Consider the following 18842-nt stretch of genomic DNA (forward strand, 5'->3'; position numbering starts at 1 on the left):
AGCACCAAGATTTGCAGGGAAGAAGTCTAAATGGGAATGCAGAAAATGAATATTTGGTGACATGTTGCATTTCACAGTTTTATATGATTCAAAGCATGCTTTAACCAGCTGCATGTAGTTTGGTGCTCTATAGATGCCGAGAAAAATTTCAGCGACTTCTTTGAATGCCTTCCATGTGATTTTCTCCGATCCCCCTAGAAATTCTTCAAATTGCCTGTCTGATTTGTGGACCAACAGAAATGCTTGCCTTAATCTTGGCATCAGTTATTCTGGGAAGCATCTGTCTCAAATATCAAAATCCTTCATGGAAATTTTTGTGCCTGGTGATAGCAAATTCCATCCTTACAGTCCTGAACCCAATAATTATTACTAAAACCTTTCCTGCCATGCGGCAGCCATGCCGCCTAAGCATGCCCAAACATGCCTGGACAGGATAGGAAACTTTCCAGCTTACATTGTAGGCAACATTTTAATTGATTTGAATTATGAATTGAAATAATAAACATAAGCTAATTTTTAAAAATGGTGCGTGATAGGAACATTTCATGGCAATTTTCAAGATCAGTAGCCCAAAATTCATAAGATACACCTAAAGGTATTCAGGAAACAAAATCTTTGTGTCCATTTATAATTTGTGAGTACTGTATTGTATGGAGGTGAAGACAGTAGGCTGTTGTGGAGTGTGAAGTGCATTTTCAAAGCATTGAATGGATTCGCCCAACTTGGTCTGTAATGTCAGACTCTTCCTCATGAGTTACCTCCCCCAACTTCTCCTTGCGCACCACAAGGAGACTTATGGGAGTGAACAAATTAGAAGGAAATTTTTATTCTAAAGATGGTCCAGTGTGGCAATTTTTGAAGAGGAGGTTTCTAGTCCTATGCCTAGGGTAATTCTGATAAGGTAAATGATGAAGAATTACAATCTTCTGAGTCAATTCACTGCACTAGTGCAACAATGGACACAAAAAAGTCTGTCTTTACAATGAAAGCTACTTATCAATGGGCTTTACATGGACTGGTGATCCACGTTGTCCTGTTCCATTGTGCCCTGTCTGTGGCAAAAAACTTATAAATGTAGCAATGGGTCCAGCAAAATTGAGAAGACGCTTAACTACAAATCACAGCCATATGCTGTGTGCTGATTATTTTAAATGACTATTGTAATGTCATAACAAACACAGTAAAGCTTTTGAAAATAAAGTCACAGTCAGTAAAGAGCCTCAGGAAGCAAGTTATTTAGTAGTTTTAAGACCAGTTCACTAGAGAATGTTTAAAAACTGTGAAAACCTGGACAAAGAACATACCCGTATCTTGCTACATGCAGAAATCAGGTGGCTTAGCAGAGGAAGAGTTCTCAATACGGTGTTTGAGCTGAAAGGTGAATTGCAGGAGTACTTACCAAAAAATAGTAAGCCAGATTTGGCTGAGTGCTTTGAAGATGAAGAATGGCTGCAGAAACTAGCCTACTTAACAGACACTTTTCATCTTATGAACCAGTTGAATAAGTCTGCAAGGCCCCGGAAAAAATGTTTTGACTTCAAGTAACAAGATTCTTGGGTTTAAAAGGAAGCTGAATCTTTGGACAAATCATGCTGCAAAAGGAAACCTTGAAATGTATCCAGTGCTGCTTGGGCTTGAGAGTGAGAAAGGATATCAGAAAGTCTTGAGTCTTATTGAAAACCACCTGGAAGAACTGCAGAACAAAGCTGAACAGTATTTTCCTCCCTTTCAACACAAATGTATGACTGGGTGAGGGACCCTTTCTCTGAATCTTCTGCTCAGCCTGAGAACTTGACCTTGAGAGAAGAGAAAGAACTTTGTGAGCTGCACTCTGATCATGCACTTAAGATGAGGTTTACTGACCTGCCCTTGGACAAGTTCTGGATTTTAGTGAAAGAAGAGTACCCTGCCATTCATAGGAAACCAGTGAACATTTTGCTGTAGTTTTCAACTTCTTACATGTGTGAGCAAGCTTTTTCTTGTTTAACAAGCATTAAGAGCAAGGACAGAAATTGTCTACTTCAGTTGAAGGTGAAACCCATGTGTGTTTATCTCAAGTTTGACCCAAAATTGAGAAATTTATTATGTTTGCCTTGTGAGTTTTAAAAATTTATGAAAGGGAAAGAAAGAAATTAGTTTCAAGAAAGGTAAGTTAAAAATTCATTCTCTACTCAAAAGCGCATTGGGAATTATTTTTGGATTATTATATATACATAGCATACTGTTCATGCTAATATACCGTGAGCTGTAGGAATACTCATTTTTAAGCAGGGGTTCCCTAAACCTGAAAATTAATTCAAGGTTTCCTCCAGTGGAAAAAGAGTGCTCTACAGCCATGATTGTGTGGCTACATATAGCTCAAATACCAATACTCAAGGCAGATACTCAATTTGCTGATGATACAACCATTGCTGGTCGAACCACTGATGGAAATGGGAGGGCATACAGAAGTAAGATATACTAACCGGTTGAGTGGTGTTACAGCTACAGCCTTGCACTCAATGTCAGAAAGAAGGCATACAGAAGTGAGATGTACCAACTAGTGGAGTGTTGCCACAGCAACAGCCTGTCACTCAACGTCATTAAGATGAAAGAGCTGATTGTGGACTTCAGGAAAGGTAAGATGAAGGAACACGAACCAATACTCACGGAGGGATCAGAGTGGAGAGAGTGAGCAATTTCAAGTTCCTGGGTGTCAAGATCTCTGAGGATCTAACCTGGTTCCAACATATTGTTTCTGATGTTGGGGAAGTCCAGAACGAGGGGTCACAGTTTAAGGATGAAGGGGAAGCCTTTTAGGACCGAGATGAGGAAAAACTTCTTCATACAGAGAGTGGTGAATCTGTGGAATTCTCTGCCACAGGAAACAGTTGAGGCCGGTTCATTGGCTATATGTAAGAGGAAGTTAGATATGGCCCTTGTGGCTAAAGGGATCAGGGGGTATGGAGAGAAAGCAGTTACAGGGTTTTGAGTTGGATGATCAGCCATGATCATACTGAATGGCAGTGCAGGCTCGAAGGGCCGAATGGCCTACTCCTGCACCTATTTTCTATGTTTCTATATCGATACAGCTACAAAGTAGGCAAGACTGCGGCTATATTTCAATAGGAATTTGAAGAGATTTGCTTTGTCAACTAAAATATTCAAAACCTCCACAGATGTACCGTGGAGAGCATTCTGACAGACTGCCTCACTATCTGGTACAGGGGGGTGGAGGGGGGCAGAGGCAGGTCTACTGCACAGTACTGAAAGAAGCTACAGAAAGTCATAAAATTAGTCAGCTCCATCTTAAGTACTCATAGTACCCAAGACAAAGTCAAGGAGCGATGCCTTAGGAAGGTGACACCCATTATTAAGGAACCCCATCACCCAGGACATGCCCTCTTCTCATTGTTACCATCAGGAAGGAGGTACAGAAGCCTGAAGGCAGACACTCAGTGATCCAGGAACAACTTCTTCCCGTCTGCCATATGATTCCTAAATGGACATTGAACCAATGCACACTACCTCACTGTTTTAATATACGTTATTTGTTTTTGCACTCTTTAATCTATACAGTATACATGTATGATCTAGCTGTAATTGATTGATTTATCTTTTCTATATTTTCATGTATTGCACTGAACTGTTGCCACTAAGTTAACAAATTTCACAACACATGCCAGTGATAATAAACCTGATTCTGATTTTGTTCTTCACTCCCTGCGATTCATATTTGAGCAGTTAATGATGATTAGTGTTTTCACATCCATATGTTTTCAATGTGATATGCAGCCATATTTTAACTAAGTTAAGGGCCCCTTAGAGATACTTAAAACATATGATTGATTCATTACATTATGACTGTGCCATAACTTTAAGAAAGGGTTAGCTGCCTGGAGAACATAGCACTGGGTATGCATACAAGGATATAAATATATAAACACTTTATCAAAAAAAATGTAAGATTAGGCTTGTAATGTTATCACTAAGGTTTGTTTTTTGAAGTTGTGACCTACTATTGCTTGCCAAAAAATGAAAAATTTTACTTGTGAGAAATAACTGCAAGTATACTGCTGCCAGCTATGCATTAAAAATTAGGTACAGTATATATAGCCTTAATCAAAATGGTCAAATGACAAAATTAAAGCCTTTTGCTCTTTCTACAAATGAATCCAGAGACGTATTCAGAGAATGAAAAGATGTACTAATATAAATGATGCAATAAATGACAAATGAATTTCCTACCAATGGTAAGCTGTCTACATGTCTGCTGACTTACCTGCTGTGTTCACAGTTACCTTTAGGAGATCTCACAGTAGTAACTTCAGCTAAACCAGCTCCAATCCCATCAGTGAAGAGCAATATGTATTTCAGTAGATACGTAGATGGAGCAAAGCCATGGTGTGGATTTAGCAAAACAAACCTTGTCCATAAAAAAGCTGTTCTCAAACTATTTCTTGTCTGAGCTTAGAAAAAATTAGAAATACTATTTTCGATTCATCAATTAAATTTGAAGAAACTTGGGGACTGTTCATTCGACACTTTCATATGAATTAATTTGGCCTCTTCCAGACCTTTCCTCTTTTTATTCTTGTTCTGGTATGGAGTTCCGGAGTTTTTGACACTATCATATACATATAAAATGTTATTATTGCCCATGTTAGTTTAGGTTTTTTTTAATATACATTTTTTCTTGCATTTTTATATTTTTTTTCTTTTGGTGACTATTCTTATTCTTTTTCATGTATAATCAATATAGGTTTGATTGATTATTGTAAGATTTTTTTGTTGATATTTTAATAAGATACTGATATCTTATTACTAATTTAACTTCAAGTCTAGTGCATTTATAACCTATTTAATATTATGTTATGTTTTTCTTTATATATGAAATTTAACAAAAAGATTGAAAAAGAAAAAAAGAAAAAAGCAGAAAAAGCTTTGATAGCTTATATTTTTCCAGCATTAAGAAAACACTCAAAGATCATTAACTCATTAAAAATCAAACAAACTTTAATAAAGTTAAAATGTATAATTTGATTACTTACAAATACAAAATCAAAACCATTCATAACAATTTAATTCATCCACCTATTACATTTCCAAACCTGCTCAACCATTGAAATCAATGGAGATACTCTTCCTACTCCAAGTCCAACAGATTTAAAAACAGAAGATGATAGAAATATTCAGCAGATCAGAGTGCATCTGTGGAAGGAGAAAACAGAATTAATATCACCACATTTGTTGTCTAACGTGCCTAAGTATTTATAGCAATTTCTGTTTTCATTTTTGATTTGCAACATCTGCATTTTGTGGCAACACACACAAAATGCTGGAGGAACTCTGCAGGTCAGGCAGCATGTATGGAAAGGAATGAACAGTCAATGTTTCATACCAAGACCCTTCATCAGAACTCAAGTGTCAGCCCAAAACATCAATTATTTATTCCCTTCCATAGATGCTGCCTGAACTGCTGAGTCCTCCAACATTTTATGTGAGTTGCCTTGAATTTCTAGCATCTGCAGATCTTCTTGTGTTCGTGGATCTGTGTTTTGTGTTCACTGTTAATTTACTGGCATAGAATTTTCCTAGTAAATTTCTCAGTAGAGTTCCAGAGAATTGCAAAGCCATCTATTATTTCTTTGATTCTCAGTAGAGTTTATCACCAAAGCATTGTCAGAATAAGCACCAGCATTTCTCAGGAAAGCAGTGCCCATTGCATCCATGCTCTAAATTCCATCAGGAATACTGTACTTATAGAATGAATAGACATTTCACCAGGTGGCAGCAGATTCCAATTTTTCACTCAATGTGCTCCAAATGATCATCTACTTGAAGCCACGAAAGTAACTCGTCTGAAATTTTATTGACATGCATTTGATGAAGGGGAAGAGGTGACTGTAATCCTGTACAGTTAAATGTATTTTCTGCTGAGACATTCCATGCCACTTCGTAAAGATTGTCTGGCATCCTTTCACATTTGCTTGTCTGTCTTTAATTATTAACCAACAATAATTGTTGACTGTGTGTTAGGTCTTGTAATCATCACAAGACACATTCAGGAAAAAGACTTATAGCATTATGCATACATTCAGTGTTTTAGCAGAATTTGTATTACGTCATAATTTTATTGTAGTCACTAATTATTGTCCATACTCATTCTGGATACAGGTTAAGAATTACCTGTAACTTCATGTTGCCAACTGGAAAATTAAATATTTTAGCTGATACAAAATGTCTTAAGGCTGAATGATATAATTATTTTAGTTTTGCATTTCAAAATAGTTTTACAAATTGTTAAACAACTAAAAGTGCTGAGTTAATATTTAGTTGAATGAATATCAAGTTTTAATCTCTTGGTATCCTGAGTTACATCATTTTGAACTAAGGTCAGTATATCCAATAAACAGGAATAATCTTCTAAATGACATTTATAGTTGAATACTTACTAGGGAACAAATATTTTGCAAATGTCAGAGAGCTTCAACAGTAAAGATGAGGAATGTTTGTTGGAAAGGATAGTTATATAGTGTGCCAAATTTGTGTACCTATAAATTTTAGGCAAAAATATGGAGGAGGGCAAGGTTATGAGGCTGCTGCTGTGAGTGCAAAGTAGAAAGCATAAGTTTAGTTACAATAATTTGGAGGAAGTGTCAACCAGTAAGTTTTCACATTGGAAGTAATGGAATGTGGAAAATTGCCATTTTCTGAAATAGATGTTCAAGTGTACTTTCTCAAAATTTGAAAGAGTATGTTGCTCATTTAATTTCTTTTACTTCTAGCCCTGATGACCTGCTGAATGCACTCAATGAAGGCATAAGTCGTGCTGATATCATCATTACATCAGGAGGTGTATCCATGGGTGAAAAGGTAATTAAGTCACTTTAAAATATGAGAATTGAAATAAATGCATATAATGATTAACGAATAGGACAGTTGTGAATTCTCATATGACTGAAGAGGGAGATTCCTGAGTTCTTACTCCAACTCATAGCATATTTGTTTAATGAAAGAGATGAAGATAGTAACAAACAACTTAAGATAAAAGTACCTGTAGAAAACTGGATTCTAAGATTATTAATAATCAAATTTGGCATATAAGTAAATATTGGATGCAACAGATTTATTTTTTGAATTAGCCATGCCTTGTCACTCAGACTACACATTCTGGGGATAGTAGACTGAAAATAGAGGCTCTACATCAGTGGTTCCCAAACATTTTTGGGTTAGCATCCCCTTGTCTCTCAGACTACACCACCGGAGACCCCTCTCCCTTTCTGGCCATTACATAAAACTATAAAGAATTTTTGATTTATGATGCAGAGTGAAAGAATATAGGAACCGCAAATTCAAAGCACTGACAAATAATTGCAAAATTATTCAAATCTATTTCAAGCTACAAATATTTTTTTATCTGATAATAGTGAAAACAAGTTTCATCAACAATTTTGAGCATACATTGATAGTCCAACTGTTCACTACTTCATTGTTCTTTCACTTTTCAATGAAATGAATGGACTTGGTGCAGTGTTATCACTTTCTCAACATCAGGCTGAATGTCACTCAGAAGGAGCATCAGATCCCCACCTTCAGTAATTTGCTGTCTTTTGTTGAGCAACTGCACTGAAAACACAGTCCAATAATTATGATGTTGGAAAGGCCATAATAACATCTTGACCTTTTTTCCACCATATAAAACAGCGTTCAGAGATTTTTTTCTGCAACTAAAAGTCTTGATGATTTTTTGAACTTTGGCTTCAGCTCAGAGTTATTTTGTAGTGAGATCAATTCTTTCTCCATCCTTCCTATTAATTCCTCATTACAAGTTTTCAGGAATGGATTTATTAACCAATCAGGAACTTAGATCAAGAGAAGATCCTGAAATCTCTCTGACATGTCTTTATGCAGCTCACCATGGTGGGCACAATATACTTGAAGATCATCATCTGGTATTCTTTCTTTCTCTTTCAACTAAGAGAGGCTTAGAAATTGAGAAAAGTCATGACATCCAATGGTGCACTTAAACAGAGTTAACTTGGTCAGAAATGTGGAGATGACTGATTTGACTTTGACAAGATTCACATCATTTCCCTTCAATTGAAAACTGATTCTGTTAAACTTTGTGACTAATTCTGATAAATAAGCAATGTCCTTCATAATATTCTTCAATTGATTACTGAATATAGCATACAAGTTTTCAAATGATTTTATCACAATTTCAAAAAATGCATAAAAGCATCTCAAGAAGTTTACTTTTGAGATCCAACTGACTTCTATATGCAATAGCAAGCTGTTCATCGTTCTCAATACAGAACTCTTGAAATAGTCAATAATTGAGAACATGGGACTTGATTTTATTTTCCACTGTGGTAACAGTATTTAATGATATGTGCAGCTGACCTTTTTTTGTGACAAGATGTTGTCTGTATAATAGACAGTGAATGGTAAATATGTTAGGTACAGCTTTTTTAGGACAGTGGCATCCTGTCATTGATAGTGCCCCATCTGTTAAACAAGCAAGAACGTTGGTGAGTGGAATATCCTTCTCTTTGAAAAATTGTTCAACAACCCAAAATATTGACTTCCCCTTCATATCTATTTCTTGGCCCCTTGCAAATAACAGCTCTTGAATCATGCTTTCATTTTTATGACGCAAAAATAACCAAGAAGCAAAGATTTGTTACCTGGCAAAGTTGATACATTCAATTGCAGAGCAAATTCTGTTGCCCTAAGTTTGGTGCACATCTGTCTTCCACATTCTGAGACATCTCTTTTTTTCATCTTTGAACTGTGTTGCAGCCGAGGGGAATCACTTTAATTATTAACTCTGCTGATTTATGCGAAACCGTACTCAGAACCTCTCATACTATTGGAAGAATCGATTCTTCTGTAATTGTATGGGACTTTCCAGATTTAGCAATGGGCAATGAAATATTGTATGAAGCACGTAAACAATCACTGTTTGTTGTCAAGTGCTGGCAAACATGTTTTGATGTGTTTTACATTTCTTAAAGTTTTCATGGACTTACTGAAAATAAGCCAAGTTTTTGTTTGTATTCTCTTCAAATGTTCAAGGGGCTTGGATGGTTTTATTGTGTCATTTGGAAAAACTTTTTCATACAACAGACACATCATCTGCTGTTGGTTGCTTGCTTTTGGTATAAATCCATTTTTCAAATACTGTACACTATGCTGTCTATACTTTTTTATTTGGTTTGCTTCTGCCCTTTTCATTATGGATTAACAATCACAGTAAATCACCTGTTGCTTAAGTCCAACCTCAAGTGCTGCAATCTATAATGGAGAAAGTTATGATATTATCATAGCTCAGGCAAAACCTGACTCTCTGCCTGAAGGTGCGTAAAATGGGCAGTAATATCTCGGTTGTGCCATGGGCTAGAGAAATGTGGTCAAGATCATTTGAAAGTACAGATTCTGAACTTCATCACATTGAATGTCACACCTAGTTCACAGGAATTGTATCGTTACATGATTAGAGTAAGGAAATCATACTCACTACTCTACTACAATAGTGAACAGCAATAGTACATGGGTTGGGCCCTGAAATAACATGATTTCTTCAATCTGGGTTTCTCATGACATGCCACATTGTTTTACAACAACTATAAAGTGCTTTGAGAAAAGTCTAAGAGAATGATGGGTTAGCAAGAGATAAGGTGATTACGTGACCATTGTAATCAATTATGAGGCAGCGAGGATCAAATGCTTATATAAGTAATTCATTTCTTAAATTAAGCCTGAAATCCCCCAGCTGCTCCCCTTGCTACTGAGTGGCAGAACTAAATTACAGAACTGTCTCATTTTAAAGATAGTTCATCGGCTGTAAAATGCTTTGCAACATTCTATGGCTCTCAAAGCTACTGGACTTTACCTTCAAAAGCAAGCGTGAATTCACAGGTCAAATCTATCCTTATTTCTCATGAGTAATATGTTCCTGTTAGTAGAACTTCTGTCAATCAATAGTAGGAAGAAAGCAGCAAAAAGCAGCAAAGACAGAAGATTAGAAGACGAGAGAATGCAAATTCACCAAAGAAACTAGTCAGAGAAAAAAAAACTAACTTTATCAACTTTAAGAGTCATTCTTTTTCTTTACAAAATGTAGGACAAATCCAGTTGAGCCAATAACTGCCCATTCAATCTACTCTATCACATATTTAGAACTATCAACAACTGTAACCCTAACAAATGGAATGTATTTGCCATTCCAGAGTTTGGATTCTGTGACCTTCAGACCTTATGACCATAGCATAAACATAGACAAAAAGTCTGAATTTCAGAAGTGAGGTAAGAATCTCTCTGTGACCAAGTCTTTGATAAATATGGCATCAAACATTATGAATAAAATAGAAGTCCTGAATCAAGGGAGAAACTATCCACTGACAGGGATCTCGCCAAGTATAAAGCAAAATAGTTTTGGTTGTTAGAGATTGAGTATTGCTATAAAATTCTTTGAGGTAGCATCCAAGCTGTAATTATTAGTTGCTTCATCAATAACATTCCTTCTAGTTCAGAAGTAAGGGTGTTCGATGATGTTTATACAATGTTGCATTTTACACAGATTTCATCAGATAATAAAGTAGAACCTGGCTGCATGCAACAAGATTTGAACTGCAAACACCAAAGAATAATTGTACTCTGCTAGCAGTCATCAACAGTTTATAATTACCTACATTTGATGTTCAATAACAATACCATTATATATTTTCCACCATCAAAAAATATGTAGTCACCATGAAACAAAGAGATTCCCCAAATCTAGCTATCATTATCAAAAGCAGTTTTTTTCTTTTTTTTAAGTCTTTTTACTGATATTCAAACAAAAGATAATAACAATAGAAATACAGAGAGATTGGGAATACAAAGTTAATAGAGCAGTATATACAAGTATCAAATGTTAATAACACAAATGTGCCAAATCTCCCAAACTCATCCTGTATTTATAATGAAGAAAAAAAACCCGAAATTATAAATAAATAAATAAATAAATAAATAAATAGATAGATACATAGATAGATAGATAGATAGATAAATAAATAAAAGCAACTAACTAGCTTGAAAATAAGCTGAGAGAAAAAAAAACTGGGCTATTATTTTACAACAGATATAAACGGTAGTGTCAAAAACTCCGCTCCTCTATCCAAATAATTAAAGGTAATAAAAGAGGTTCAGGAAAGGTCAATTTAGCTCATATGAAAATGTTTAATAAATGGTCTCCAGGTTTCTTCAAATTTAATCGAAGGGTCAAAAATAACACTTCTGATTTTCTCTAAATTTAAACAAGATATAGTTTGGGAAAACCATTGGAATGTAGTTAGAGGATTAATCTCTTTCCAGGTAAATAAAATGGATCTTCTGGCCATTAATGTAGCAGATGCAATCATCTGACGAGCTGATGGGGATAAATGACTATTATCCACCATTGGTAAGCCAAAAATTGCAGTAGTAGGGTGAGGGTGTAAATTAATACTCAAAACTGTTAAAAGAATACTAAAAATATCTTTCCAATGTTTCTCCAAAAGAGGACAAGACCAAAACATATGAGGCAAAGAGGCTACTTCGGAATGACATCTATCACAGATAGAATTAATATGGGAGTAAAATCGAGCAAGTTTGTCCTCAGACATATGAATCCTATGCACCACCTTAAATTGTATCAACAAATGTTTAGCACATATAGAAGAAGAGTTAACAAAATGTAATTTTTTTCCCATTTCTCTGTAGGTAAGGGAAATTGAAGTTCTTTTACCCATTCATTCTTAATTTTATCTGATATATCTAGCTGTATTTTCATGATCATATCATAAATGGTTGCTATTAAACCCTTCTGATAAGGGTTTAAACCTAAAAAATTTTTCTATGATGTCCGTTGGGTATGAATTCGGAAAAGTCTGCAACATATTATTCAAAAAGTTTCTAATTTGTAAATATCTATAAAAAATGGGATCTGGGTAAATTATATTTATTAGACAACTGTTCAAAAGACATGAAACAGTTATCCGTGAATAAGTCACGAAAAGCAGTTTTAATTACAATAGCAAACACGAGGAAATCTGCAGATGCTGGAAATTCAAGCAACACACACAAAATGCAGGTAGAACACAGCAGGCCAGGCAGCATCTATAGGGAGAAACACTGTCGACGTTTCGGGCCGAGACTGGACTGAGTCTTGACGAAGGGTCTCGGCCTGAAATTTTGACAGCGCTTCTCCCTATAGATGCTGCCTGGCCTGCTGTGTTCCACCAGCATTTTGTGTGTGTTGCTTTAATTACAATACCTTATTTTCCAGAAGTTCATGGGGAATACTGTTCTTAAATCATTTCTATCCAGATAGATATGCAGAACTATGCAGAAGGTAGTTAGACTTAGGACGTTGCCCAATAGAACTCTTACAGCTATATTCTTGAGCTGAGATGAGCAACCATCTTTTATTCTCAGTTTATTTGATATTAAAAAAAAGTCTGCGCAGAAGGGCCTAGATAACGTTCAGAGTTCACCAAATAATCCTCAGATTGGATTCAGGACTTTCTCTCTACTGTACAGTGTCACTAACTAATACCGTCAAGACGAAATGCATTTACAGCTGGTAGATTGGTCAAGATGGTGAAATAGGGTTTCCTTTGTTAATAGTTCTGCCTCCACTTGCAGTGCATACAGCCTGCCAGATATGTCCTTCATCAGCTCAATTTGCTGTGATGCCAAAGAGCCATTTTTGCTTATTAATCTAGAAGTCTTCATCAAATTATGGTGTTACCCTTGGTAACTCTTATAAATTACATTCAGCAAGCAGGGGAATGTGTAAGCAGTGGGAATGTCAGAATGATAAAAATAGTACTGACATTAATTGCACCAGCAAAATTAATGGTGTACTGGGCATGTAGCTATTCCCTGACACCTTACTGTCATTTAAATCGTTTAACAGGTTAGTGCTAGGAAAGTTTACTAAGGTGACCCTATTTTAGTAACACATTTTTGACTTGGACATCACAATAATCTCTGATTTTATTTTTCCAAAACCATTAAGGTAACTCAAGGACTAAAAACGTGAATTAGCAATAACACAGAATATAAAATTAACTTTTATTGGTATAATCAATAACTAATAACATTAAAGCAGAGACATAAGAGACAATAGATGCTGGAATCTGGAGCAAAAAGAAACAAAGCTACAGGTGGAACTTGGGAAGTGAGGTAGCATTAGTGGAGGCAAAGGGATAGTTTATATTTCAGGGAAAGGTCCTGCATCATTACAGAACTATCCTTTTGACTCCATTAATGCTACCTGACCCACTGCTTCTCCAGCAATTTTTTGTTTTGTTCCTAACCACATTAATTTTTTTGTTCCTTTTCCTGTACAGGTTGAAGCAGTCAATAGCAATTCAAATAAGTACAATTGTTTTTAAGATTACACTTATCCAAGCATATAAATTATTCTTACAGAAATATTAGAGACGAAGAGTACTCCAGCACAGAAGCAGGCCCAAGTAGTTTGTGTTGACATGTTCTTCTGCCTAGTCCCATCTGCTTGCATCTGGACCATTGCTGTCCATACTCCTCTCATTTATGTACCTATCCCAACATCTCTTAAATGTACAGTTAAATCTATGTCTACTACAGGCTAGCAGCTCATTCCACACTTGAACCACCCTCTAAGTCAAGAAGTTCCCCATCAGATTCTCCTTAAATATTTCACCTTTCATCCTAAACCAATTACCTCTAGTTCTCCTGTCACTCAACCTGAGAGGAAATTGCCTACATGTGCATTCACCCTTATAATTTTGTATACCTCTTTCAAATCTCCCCTCATTCTCCTGCATCTGAGAAATAAAGTCTTAACCTATTCAACTTTTCCCTATTACTCAGATCCTGAGTCCCAGCAACATACTTGCAAATTTCTTCTGCATTTTTTCCGTTTATTGATGTCTTTCTATCTGCCATTTTTCAACCCATTTTTCCAGCTGATCAATATCATAATGTGGGTTTTGATAGCCTTTCTCAATGTCCAATACACCTGCAAACTTGGTGTCATTCACAAATTGCGGATCCAGTTTATCATGTTATCATATACAGTAAATTACTATAAATGAGAAGCAATAAAGAACCTACTAACAAAGTAGTTAAGGTGTTGGACTAGCGATCTGAAGGTCGTGAGTTCGAGCCCCAGCCGAGGCAGCAAGGCACTTAACCACACATTGCTCCAGTCCACCCAGCTGAAAATAGGTACTGGCAAAATGCTGGTGGTTAACCTCACGATAGACTGGCGTCCTATCCGGGGGGGGAGGGGAAAGTCTCGTACTCTCAGTCACTTCACTCACAGAAACCAGCATGAGCACCAGCCTGATGAGCCTATAAGGCTCGGGACAGAAGAACCTAGACCCTGTGGCATACCACTAGTAGCAGGCCTCCAGTCTCTGGCTTTTTCCACCAAACCTATGTTGAATGCCAAGTGACTCTGGACCAGCCTCCCATGTAATATGTAAACAATATCCACTGCCTTTCCTTCATCAGCCTTCTTTGTAACCTGCTTGTAAGATTAGTTAAATGTGACCTACCATGCACAAAGCCATGTTGAATATCCCTAAACAGGCCCTGTCTATCCAAATATTTATACATTCTGTTCCTTATACTTTCCAATAGGTTATCCAGGACTGATGTCAAGCTCACCAACCTATAATTTCCTGTTTTATTTGCTGTATAGAGCCTAGAAATGCAATTCAATTCCTTTCCATGTTTCATTGAAAAACCTGAACTAAAACAATCTACATTTGGCATTCATCAAAACACCACAAATATAGGTAGCCTTAGGAAATTGAGAGTAAATGTAATGCCTTCTGTCTCTCAGAATGACAGGCAGCCATTCTCTCATATTGATCTAGCTCTCATGTCTGAGTGATAATAAACCTCAGATTGCTATTCTTAGTGATACCTGTCAACACACCATTAGTTCAGTGATTGTGTATCTCATTGTTCAAAGATAACCACTGTTAGTGAATGCCTGGAGGTTCTAAATGCTTTGTTCCAGAAAATTATCCACAACTTCTTGTTTGGCATGTTGTAGGGAAGATAAAGTATTACACAAGGCAGAATTCTAATTATTGACAAATCTGGGGTTTTTTATTGAAAATGTGTAATTGAAATATATTTATTATTGTTAGATGTACCAAGATGCAGGGAAAACCTTTTGTTTTTATGTGTTGCACAGAGAGTGGGGGAGAAAAAAAGAAAAATTATGCAGAATATAATGTTACAAAGAAAGTGCTTTTAGACCAACAACGTGCAGGTTTCACAGTGAAGTAGATTGGGAGATCAAGATTTCAGCTTTTAGCAAATGAGAGCTCTGTTAGAGTCTGGTAACAGCAGGATTGAAGCTATACTTGAAGCTGGTGATGCATCTTTGAAAGACTTGTATGTTCTCCCCAACTGGGAGAGAAAAAATGACCAGGGCAGGTAGGTTTTTCATTATGTTGCCTGATTCTCAAGGAAGCAAGAAGTATAGAAAGTCAGTAGAGGGAGGCTGGCTTGCATGATGAACTGGGCTGCATTCATAACTCTCCGATTTCTTGCAGTTATGGGCAGAGTTGTTGCCATATCCAGTTAGTATGCCTTTGATGATACAAAGGTAAAAATTGGTGAGAGCAGAGAATTCATGTGGCTGGACCAGAACAAATTGTTGATGATATTTAAACCAAGTTCTCATCTGTCTGCATCATTGGTACAAACGATTTGGATATCAGTAGTATTTAGCCCAACTGAGAAGTTAAATTCTTCCAAGATACATTAAAGATGCTAAGTCTGAAATTTTATTAGTTGACATATAAGAATGTATTGACATTTTGTTCCATATATCCTGATTGTTCTTTCTTCAGTTTGCAGGTTAATTGTTATTTTTCCATTTACTGTGTTATATATCTGACAGATTCTTCACATCTAGAAAGGCCCTTACAACTAATGCTTTATTAAATTGACACAATTAGCATGGCATACTTTCCCTATAATAAATTCTCCTCTGTAAAGTGAAGATAATTTCCCTCTGCAGTATGGTAGTATTCTAACAATGACAAGAATATTAGGATCGTGGTAGATAGCGAAGAATATATTACCATGTTATGTGGTGTGTAATTTGGACAAAAACTGAGATAACTGTCATTATAGGAAGGAGTGTGCACAAGAAGCATATAATGGTCATGTGCTTCTAATAACCTGATGAGGTTTCAGGCATGTACATGCATTCACTTTTATCTGAAAACATTCAGGAAGCCCCTCCAAAAGACAATAAATTCTATGCATGCACATGTCATAGGGAGATTGCAAATTTAAATTATGCACATGATCACAGTCTTTTTAATAGTTGTTGATCTGCAAATGAGATTAAGCACTAAACATTCACACTTCTGATTTTTATAACGGAGGAAAAATCATCTGTGAAATTGGGCTGAGGACTGTGCCCTCTGCAATTCTGCAGTGCTGTACTAGACTAGGGTTGGTCTCCAACCACAAATTTATTTTAAACAAGGTGTCATTTCTGTGAGAAGGGTTTTCTTTCTATCTATAAATACTACAATTTTACTGGGGCTTCTTGATGACACATTAGGTCAAATGCTATCTTGATACTCACTTCATCCACAGATCCATCCATTCTATCCATGTTTAGGCTGGAGTTGTAAATGATATCTGGAGGCACAATTTACGCAGGTTATTGGTGGGAAGAATCGCCCAACTAAGACAACCTTTTCATTGTTCCTTTCTTTGGAAAAGTTTCTCTCCCAAGTCATGTTTTGAATTTAGTATTCAAGCCTAAAATGACTGAGTAGAATAATCTAACTGTACCTTTATGATTTGTTTTACAGTAACAATTTCCCTTTGAAGAGTTTTACTGTAGCTTTCATTAATATATTTTTGTTCATATGATGAGAAGCTGCATTCTGACTCTGCTGAAAGTGTATGATTGCAGGATTAGTGATAAATCCCCAGTAATTTGGATCCTACGATATACTTAGCCACATGTTCGGTGCCATATGGAGGAGTGACAGAACTAGACTGGAACTTTACTTAACAAGCTAAAATAAGCTAAGCATCTATCTATAATTAAATGGAAACAAATGAAGCTTAAAGGAATTTGTAAAGCAGCAGATGATGCACTATTACGTGGAAATCTGATAAGCATTGCTAGAGGTGATTATTTGACCTTTGTCACCAAACTCTGGTGAAATAAATGCTAAAAGTCACAAGTTGGGTAGGTGGGGATATGGTTTTGCTACTGACCTGGATTCTGCTATTAAAGTGATATTGTGCATCCTGCAATATTACCTCTGTTATTCTGAAAAAAAAAGACTGTCTCCTTTTATGATAAGCAAATGAAACTGCAGACACAGGAATTTAAAACAAAAACAAATTCTGGAGCAACTCAGCCAGTCAAGCTGCTTCTCTGGTAAGAGAAATCAATTAACACCAGGTCAGTGAACTTTCCCCAAAACCTTTAAGCATTTGAAAGTTCCGAAGAAGGTCCTTGACCCAAAATGTTAACTGTTTTCTTTCTAAACCCCTCTTCTTACCACATTACCCCTCTCTTACAGTAGTTCTCAGTCCCAAAGAAATCTATGAAACTGAGATTGCAATTCTTCTTGTCCAATCCTTGTTATATTTTAGCCCCAAATTGAACTACCAGTTGTACATCTGCACTGCACATCATTTACAGGAAGCATAGCAGTGCAGCTCAGAGCTCCTGCTGCACAGTGCTCGAGACTTGGGTTTATTCCTGACTTCAGGGGCTCTGTGTGGAATTTGTATGTTCTTACTGTGACCAGGTGGGTATCCACCAGGTGCCCTGGGTTGATTATATACAGGTTATTGGGATATGGAAGAAAACAGAATCCACTGGAAGTTAGGTTAATTGGCTGCTGTAAATTCCTCCTAATATGTAGGACAGGGGTTGATGGAGGGCCTCTTGCTTAATGGTATTGGTCCATGGCATAAAAAAAGGTTGGGAGCCCCTGGTGTAGAAGAATGATAGAATCAGAGGAGCTGATGGAAATGTAGAGAGAATAAAGGATTAGTGTCATGTTAGTGTAAAATGATGCTTGTTGATCAACATGGAATCAGTGGACTGTTTCTGTGTTGTATGACTGACATTTAAACTTTCTCTTCTGCAACACTGCACAGTCTAATCCTTGCTTCAGTTCATCTGATGCCAAATTTCCAAGGCCTGACTATTCCATTTCACTCCTGACAGGCCTTCTTTGCTCCATAAATGCAAACTCAAGTGAACTTTGACCAATGTCAAACTTCCTCTTGCTAACAACTCATTAGATGAGGCCCTCCAATCACTCCTCTATTTGCTTACAAATTCCCAGGCATCAAGTTCTGAAATTATTTCCTAAACCTCTACATTCTAACTCTCTTCCATTAAGATGCTCTTAAAACTTAGTTCTTTAATTCAAATCAATTTGGAACCTCAATGTTAACTTTGTTTTTTTTTATCTCTTCAGTTACAAGGTTTTGCTGCATTAAGGGTGAGAGTTGCTATAATAAAGCAAAAGAAATTCAAATGCTAGAATTGAAATAGAATGCTGGAAAACTCAGCAGTTTAGGTAGCATCTGTAAATTGTCTGCTGTCATGATAGATAACATGATGCAACTTCCACAAAACCAAGGTAATCAGATTGATTCCAGCGATAAGTCATGCCTCTGAAGTCTAGAAGAGATTTGTCCAAAAAAGAACTAAATTAGTAACATTTGGCAGATTCACATCTAGACATTCAGTCGAAAGGTAGTTCACCATATTCAACTGAAAGTTTCCATTTGCCTTGTAATTAAAACAAATGCACAATCACCTAGACAAA

General features: G+C 36.4%; 1 protein-coding gene across 11 annotated transcripts in view; it reads left to right on the forward strand.

Moving 5' to 3' along the window:
- The window catches only part of LOC132384020 (gephyrin), a 647984-nt gene that overhangs the window by 590390 nt on the left and 38752 nt on the right, over positions 1–18842 (forward strand). For all 11 annotated transcript variants that reach the window (XM_059955300.1, XM_059955317.1, XM_059955322.1 and 8 more), the window contains one exon: positions 6768–6855. In XM_059955300.1, coding sequence (XP_059811283.1) covers positions 6768–6855 — 88 coding nt within the window. The remainder of the gene's footprint in view (positions 1–6767; positions 6856–18842) is intronic.

This window comes from Hypanus sabinus, chromosome 2 (assembly GCF_030144855.1).
Source record: "Hypanus sabinus isolate sHypSab1 chromosome 2, sHypSab1.hap1, whole genome shotgun sequence".
NCBI classification, from domain to species: Eukaryota; Metazoa; Chordata; class Chondrichthyes; order Myliobatiformes; family Dasyatidae; genus Hypanus; species Hypanus sabinus.